General features: G+C 35.8%; 1 protein-coding gene across 3 annotated transcripts; it reads left to right on the top strand.

Annotated features, from left to right (window-relative positions):
- Nucleotides 1-1,073: 1,073 nt before the first annotated feature.
- On the top strand, nt 1,074-5,911 carry LOC112171401 (uncharacterized protein At2g29880). 3 transcript variants are annotated; one of them, XR_005801313.1, is made up of 6 exons: nt 1,074-1,436; nt 3,551-3,892; nt 3,992-4,600; nt 4,826-5,374; nt 5,482-5,707; nt 5,799-5,911. XR_005801313.1 is itself a non-coding variant. In XM_024308591.2 (4 exons), the coding sequence occupies exons 2-4, from the start codon at nt 4,844-4,846 to the stop codon at nt 5,867-5,869; spliced, it is 828 nt and encodes a 275-aa protein (XP_024164359.1). In that variant the 5' UTR covers nt 1,074-1,436; nt 4,826-4,843; the 3' UTR covers nt 5,870-5,911. The 3 variants fall into 3 exon arrangements, 2 of the variants coding, with proteins under 2 accessions (XP_024164359.1, XP_024168393.2); XM_024308591.2 differs by lacking the exons at nt 3,551-3,892; nt 3,992-4,600; XM_024312625.2 differs by lacking the exons at nt 4,826-5,374; nt 5,482-5,707; nt 5,799-5,911 and having other exon boundaries at nt 3,992-4,744.
- Nucleotides 5,912-8,105: the final 2,194 nt, after the last annotated feature.

Here is an 8,105-nt window from a genome sequence, read left to right as displayed (position 1 = left end):
GAACGCCGGTGGTGCGCCGCCGAGAGATGGCTGGACGGAGGAGTTATGGCCGGGTCTCCTTTTTCGAACTGAACCAGAACCTGAATGGCAAGCTCAGGACTGAGAGTCCCGTTCTGAACCATCTCATCCAAAGTCTCAGTCAGACACATTCTGACCTCATGTAGAGCTCAAATGTCACCATTTTCTTCGATCTGTCACGAAATTCACACAAAGAAATGAAATTGAGAACGAATTCGTTGAATCCCAAATCTGAAATTGTCGGGGATCTTTTAGGGCTTGGGATAAGATTAGGAGCAGAAGAAGAAATTTAGAGGGGAAAAGCAAAAGCAGATAAAGAATTGAAATTGAGAGTAAGGGGAATTAGAGTTACGGATTGGTGGCGACGCTGTAGAGGAGATTGTTGGGGGTCTGAGTCGAGCTCTCTGTGAATGTTGAGCTTCGGAAACTTTTCTAAACACAGGTTGGAGAAGGAGCTGAGGTCGGGGACGCGAAGGAGGAGGCAATCAAAGTGAGAGTCTATCGATTAGGGTTTGAAAGTTTCAGAAAAAGTGACCAAGTGTTGGGGGGAATTAAAACTTTAGACCCCGCGTTCCTCAAACTTTTTAACTTAGTCCCTCCAAGGAGGGAAAATTCCCGTGCAGCCGTGCTATGTACAATGGTTTTGGTGCTACTATAAACAAGTTTCATTCGGACAACAGAAATAAGGTTTTTACATTGTGGGATCCTCAAACCATGACCTATATAAGTTCTCCGAAAATGTACTTTTTGGGGTAGAAGGAGTAGCATTTGGGGGCACATCCAGAATTGCCAATAATATCTAATTTAATCATACAACACAAGTCAAAAACTGTTGTATGATAAATTGGAACCTCGTATCACACAACAGGTATAACCATGATGTTGTACAATGTAGTACATATTTGGACACAAATTTGTGTCAAGCTAGGCGGGAAATCTCCCACCCTTTTTTTAATCTTTCACACAACAGAATACTCTTGCCAGCGTTGTGGAATCACCTTCTCCATAAAAATATCAAAATTTTTATGGCCTTATACAACGTATGGTTCTTAGGGGGGTGTATTGTATATGGAATTACTGGCATTTTTAAAGAAGTCTATGGAATTTAAAAGTCCGGGTGTATTCAATACAGACTTTTAACAATCCATAAAAGTCTAGGTGTATTCAATCAGGATTTTAAAAAATCTTTATGAATTCCACCAAAGTCTAGGGGTATTCAATTAGGACTTTTAAAAATGAATAGAAGTTTAAGGGTATTCAAAATATCATTCATACATACGGAATTAGAAAATCATGGAAAATCATGGACTTTATAGTGTTTAGTATAAATACCAAACTCCAATATTTGTCCAGCCATCAGAGCAAAGATTTTGAGCGTGGAAAAGTCTATCAAAGTTCTGCTCTCTGCACGCGAAGAGGTTGGTCCTCCATCATCTCTCTTTCTTAAATTTTTTGTTGTCTTTTCTCTAATGTTTTGTGGTATCAACTTCTAATACCTAACATGTTCATTGTTGTTGTTGAATTTGATTTTTTTGTTTTTCAATTGTGATGCTTGGAACCCTAATAACCCAAATATTATCATCTACTCCTAAAACCCTAAACCCAAATTTGTCGTCTATACGTATATGCTTAATGCTTTTACGGTTTGATCATAGTCCTGCGTCTTGCACTATTGTTGTTATTGCAATTGTCATCCTTATTAGACTATTCTGAAAGAAGTCCCTTTTCTTCTGTTGGTTGCTGCGTCTATTTCTTTTTTTTTTTTTTTTTGGCGAATGAAGCACGCAAACTAACATGCCATGATCTCCCAGTTGGATTTTCAAGCTTCATGGTCTTCTCATTCATAAGACCTTTAGCTACACCGAGTTCTTTTGGAAACCCAATGTGATATTTTGAATGCTTTGTCAAAATTCTTTGAAAACATGAATTCTCCGATTTGAACAAGATGGATCCATCTGATGTTTCTTCTAAGTAACCATTAGCAGGTCTCTTTCCCGACATGACATCATTGCCTTTTTCACCCGCAACGACTGTTTGGGTAGATAAGCCGAATGGTATTTGTGTGTGTGTGTGTGGTTTGGGTAGGGATTTGAAATTGTATCTTGAGACTTGTCCATTGAAAATAAAGCTTAGTCCACAAGAAACTAAACATTTGCAGGCTCTCCCAATCCTTGCCTGGGCCATATTATAGAAAGTAGAAGAAGTCTTGGTCATGCTGTTTTGAGCTAAAGTCATTGTGTAGCCGAAGGGTGGTTGTCTCCATTATTTTCCTGGAAACTCCAGACTGCTTTTGGAATTGTCCAGGAAGAATAGTCACGCTCTTATATGTTAGACTAGGAAACTTCTAAAAGCTAGGAAACACAGGAGAAAGGAATATAGAGTCCTATATAATATCTATTCTATGATGGAGTTAGTACACTTTTTCACTGATGATCGAGTACCATTATATATCCGATTGTATAGAACTAGATCAGTACCACCTTCACTACTAATGTCAACTAGACAAACTTGAGCATTGTCTCCTATCAGAAAGCAATTCCCAATCATTTTATTGGAGGTGGATGTCTGCACAAAAATATCTGTCAACATATTCAAATTCTGCATTATTGGCTCACTGAACGAAATCTTATGCATAACTGCATAAACCCATGTTCAAAAGGATATGTTCATGGTTTTTCTCGACTAGTCTCATTCCTTTATAAAAAAGTGAAACAGCAGTCAATGTGCAAAATCTCCTGCTGGTTCAACTCACATAGTTGGCATGGGTATCCTTGAAAGGTTTCATGTGATTCCATGGATTTATTCAAATTTCTGATCTACAAACTGCACAGTTTAGATCAAGAAATAATAATTTTTCTGTCAAGAATGGACACAGCAATCTGCAACAGATATTCAGATCATACAAGCATTTTTTTTTTTTAATATCTCCTAGTTAAGCAATTGACAGATCCTGATAGTAGAAGAAAAGACTGTCTTTGAGGCCCAAAGCCCATTACCACATACACAAATGGTGGACAGAGCTCATCACTAGGTGGCAAAGCTACTGATAGACTTTTGATATTGATCATGTAACTCATAATTGGGGCTGCACCCAAATCCAACTAAACCATGCAATTTAAGGCATAAAGATAAACTTAATCAGATAAGCTTAGACAAGGTTGCAGTAAATTTCAATATATAACATGCTAGCCTTGCTTGACAAGTCTAAGATAAATAAGTTCCAGTGTCCACTCTAAACTAATCTCTAGTTTGTTTTCATTCTTATTTTTTAGATCGGACTCTAGGAACATATAACTACATATATTTTTCTTAATTCATAAGAAACAACAATTTATTGATACAAACAGAGGACACAGAAGTGGTCTTGTAATTTTTTTCCGGTCTATACTTCTCTTTTTTTTATATATATTATTATTGAAGACTCATTTTCTCATGGCTTCTGGTACTTCAAAGTTGTACATACATTGCTTTGAATTATAATGTTTTGATTGATAAAAGTTGCATGTATGATTACTTCTACACAATCGTATAGATGGGAGATTCACAAGGGAATGGTAAAAGAAAGGATTACAAAACTTGGAACACTGAAGAAAGCAACGTTTTGCTTCAACTTATGGTTGAAGGCTCCAAACTTGGATTTCGTGATATTAATGGTGTGATAAGCAAACAAACAGTAGAGGCGAAGCTACTTCCTAAACTTAAGGAAAAACTTGGTTATGAAATAACTTTTAGTCATTACCAAAGCAGAGTGAAATGGTTTAAGAAACAATACACCAATTACTCTCAGCTTATGGGCCATAGTTCTGGATTTGGGTGGGATCCCATCACAAAAAGATTCACTGCTGATGATGAAGTATGGGCAGATTATTTGAAGGTGAGCTTATTGCCTTTTCGTTTATTCTAATTTGGATTTATAATTACTTCAAATGTTTATCATCATATTGACAATTGTGTTTTTTTTTTTTCCTACTAGTCACATCCAACGCATGGGCACTTTCGGTCAGAAACTTTTCCAGACTATGAGGACTTGAAAATTGCAGTTGGAAATGGAACTGCAACTGGAATGGGCTCAATCAGTCTAGGTGATGATACAGATGCAACAACATTTGGAGCGGAGGAAAATGAATCTTGGGGAATTGGTGGCATAGATGGATTAGTTTTTGATCGAAATACTAACATGTTCGTACAAAGTGAAAATGAGTCATCACAACAACCTTCCCAAGGTACCAGTATAGATGCTCCAGCTCCACCACATAGCAGGACTCAAGGAAAACGGAGTAGAACTGACTATGAAAATAATAGTGGCTCAAAAGGGGCTACTGGTCAGGCTGAGGTTCTAGAAAACTTATCAAGTGGCATTGGTAAAATTGTCACAAGTTTTGATAAAATTTGTGGCTTAATGGAGAAGAGAGAATCAAGAGAGAGTGACCTTTTGGATGCTATGAAGGAGACTCCAGGATTAACTGATGAAGCTTGCTTTATGGCTCTTGATTTGCTTAATACTAAAGCAAAGCAAGATTTCTTCTTGAAGATGACTCCTGAACAGCGACTTAATTGGATCACCTATAAACAAATGCAATAGGTTTGGGTGAATCTCCACTAGCGACACCTAATAAGCAATAGGCTATGTTCTGTTATTAATTTTAAGTTATGGAGTTTGATTTTATTTTGTTTCGATTGCAGCTTGTTTTGAATGATTTTAAACTTGTGTGTGATGGATTACAACTTATTTTTTGTTTGAATATTTATGATATTTGATTTGCTTTTGAATGAATGTTAATATGAATAGTGACATTTTTATGTTTAGGTGCTTTCTCTATTAGCAATGTCTGAAATGGACATGTATGGAGCTGATGAAGAGGAAGAACAGTTTTACGAGGCTGTTAAGATATTATTAATGGCAATACAAGCAGTGGTTTATGTGTTATACGACCTTGTATTCAGCATACGTGGTGAACGTATTAGACGTCCACTGACTCGGCGACCAGTGACATCAAGTGGATACATATATATGCACAAAATATTAGACAAAGACCCTCAAATCTTTAGAGAGGTGTATAGAATGTATCCTGACGTTTTTCGAAAATTATGTAGCATCCTAAAAGTGAAAACACCTTTGCGAGATACAAGACACATTTGTGTTGAAGAAATGCTCGCAACCTTTCTACTTGTTGTCGGCCAAAACAATCGATACAGTGAAGCTCGGCTGATATTTGAGCGATCTCATTTCACTGTTAGCAAAAGTTTCAACAAAGTCTTGAAGGCCTTGAATACAATAGCACCGGAGTTTATGGCTAAACCTGAGTCCGTGCCACCTAACATAAGAGAAAGTACAAGGTTTTATCCTTACTTTAAGGTAAGCAATGTAACTTTTATGGATGGTTATTTATTTCATTGTACAGTAATGAAGATATTATTTCATTTTTCTTTTCAACTATTTTATATCTTTTTTCATTGTTTCAGGATTGCGTCGGAGCTATAGATGGCACACATATTCCAGCAACGGTAGTTGGACGTGAGGTTAGCAGATATCGAAATCGACATGGGAAGATATCACAAAATGTATTAGCAGCTTGTAACTTTGATTTACAGTTCACATATGTAATTAGTGGATGGGAGGGTTCCGCTCATGATTCAAAAGTATTGAATGATGCGATTTCTAGACGAAATGGACTCAAAGTGCCACCAGGTATAGTTTTACTTGCATTAAAAAAGTTCAGAACACTTATTACAATTTATGTCATATAACATGCTAATTGCATATATTTTTTTATTATTAGGTAAATATTACTTAGGGGACTGCGGATTTCCAAATCGACGCCGGTTTTTAGCTCCATTTCGAGGTACTTGATATCATCTCAAAGATTTTGGTGGTGAAGGAAACCATCCTGTCAATGCAATTGAGTTATTCAATCTTCGTCATGCTTCCTTGAGGAATGTAATTGAGAGAATATTTGGAATATTTAAGTCGCATTTCACAATCTTCAAATCAGCACCACCATTTTCATATAAGACACAAGCAGAGCTAGTTTTGGCTTGTGCAAGACTGCACAATTTTCTTCGACAGGAATGCCGTTCAGATGAATTTCCTCCCGAACCAGAAGAAGATCCGATAGACAATCACGAAGATAATTTTGAATGGGATGATTTTCAAACCCAAGATCAGCAGAGAGAAAATGCTAATGAATGGAGAATGAGTATTGCTACTCATATGTGGACAGATGCCCAACCAAATGCCAACAATAAAAACAATAACAATGAAGAAAGTGAAAATGAAGGAGAAGAATAAATCATATCATTGTTTCAGAGACGTCTGCTTCTTTAGCATGAAACTTTTTTTTTTCCCGTCTCTTATTTTTGGTACCTTTTGGTTGATTATATTTGGAGATTTTTCCTTTATTTTCTTATACGTTTGTTTCATAACATTATTTGAGCTTCTCTGATTTCTACGCTAATGGACGTTAGTTAACATAGCTACTGCATCGTATTCTATTCTCTGACTCATAAACTAGCTTTTTTTCTTTCTTTCTTTTTTGTAAATATTGTGAAATCTATAGAAGTCATTCATATAAAGTTTGTAGATTTTTATAAATCAGTAAAAAATCTATGCTAAAAGTCAATGGTTTTAAGAAATCAATAGAAGTCTATGAACTTTTTATAAAGTCCATGGACTTTTGAAAAAGTCTATCATTTAAAAAAAGTCCACATAAATCCAAATACAATACACCCCCCTTAGTCATGTTGTGTGATTGACTTTGCATCATCACACAACAAATTTTTTTTTTTCGTTGTGTAAAAAGTGTTGTATATTGAGGTTATTGGCCTAGTGATGCCTAATATAAGTGGTGTTACATATTAGCATAGATGTGACTTGGGAAAGAGTAATTTCATGTTTGATGCTATTTGACAAAATGAGAGCACATACATTAAACTAGAAAAGGAAAAATTCGATAGTTCAAATAAATAAGAATGTTTCGGGTGCATGGATATTAAGTAAGCATGTTCAATTGTGCTAGACTACTTAAGTTGAGAACACTCAGATGTTGAAATAACAAAATGACATCATGTGAGTCTGAAAATTTCGCACTTCAAAGTCAAGATGATGTTTAGGAAAATATAGGCTTCAAAACATCAAGGTATGTTTTAAGTAGAGTGCTTGCAGATGTTTCAAGTAAAAAGATTAAGCATGTTTGAGGTTATTGGGTTAGGGATAGTCACATCTTTTCCCCTCTTTTTGTGCAAGGAACAAGTTTGATATGAAGGATCTAAATAAACCACAAGTTAACAAGCACAGTAATGGTCAACTTCCATATAATACCTACTATCCACAGATCTCATGAGATCTTCGTGATACACGATCTGCTACAACGTCTTCCCCAAATGTTACAAAACCAAATTCTCTATGGCCAGTTCTTTTGGAATCCTAAAATGAGCATTAAAACATGTTAGGTTCCAAAATATTTCATGAATACAGCTAACTCAATTCATCTACAACTACATTGGAACCCCCACTTCATGAGTATCAGTCATTAAATTTTCCACAGAGTCTGCAATTAGAGAACAATTATCACTTTAGTATATATATTTTTTAATCACAAAATATATACACAATGAACCACAAACAAATATGATACAACCAACTCTCAGACACTACCCTCATTAAGCCAACTTGGTATATGCACAACAATGAAGACTTATAAAGATTGCCATATCGATATAAAACATGTTATTTACTATGTGAGAAAGCTATAAGAGTTAAGCTACATAAGCAATACAAGCTCTAAGGGGAGGAGAGCTTACGTTAAATTGAAAGTGTAAACAACTCCATTATGCACAATTTTAGCTGCAAGTCAAACATAAAAGTGAGATGATCTGACCTGCATTTTCAAAGGTAATAAACCCAATTCCTCGATGCATTTTTGAGCCTAGATCCTGAAGCAACAGATAAACAGAAATCACAGGACATCAAAACTTGAAAACATAAATGAGTGGTGAAGTACTTGTGTATCTTGATGGTATGTGCTTGTGTAACCAAGATAAAAAGATTATGAGAGTAGCATTTCAAAAATACTAATACACAAATTCTG

This window comes from Rosa chinensis, chromosome 6 (assembly GCF_002994745.2).
Source record: "Rosa chinensis cultivar Old Blush chromosome 6, RchiOBHm-V2, whole genome shotgun sequence".
NCBI classification, from domain to species: domain Eukaryota; kingdom Viridiplantae; phylum Streptophyta; class Magnoliopsida; order Rosales; family Rosaceae; genus Rosa; species Rosa chinensis.
Note: the sequence above shows the minus strand (reverse complement) of the source record. Positions and strands in the feature narration are given on the sequence as shown.

Coding starts and splice junctions, on each gene's coding strand:
- LOC112171401 (XM_024312625.2), top strand. CDS start 3,551: ATGGGAGATTCACAAGGGAATGGTAAAAGAAAGGATTACAAAACTTGG. Junction 3,893..3,991: donor TATGGGCAGATTATTTGAAG/GTGAGCTTATTG, acceptor TTTTCCTACTAG/TCACATCCAACGCATGGGCA.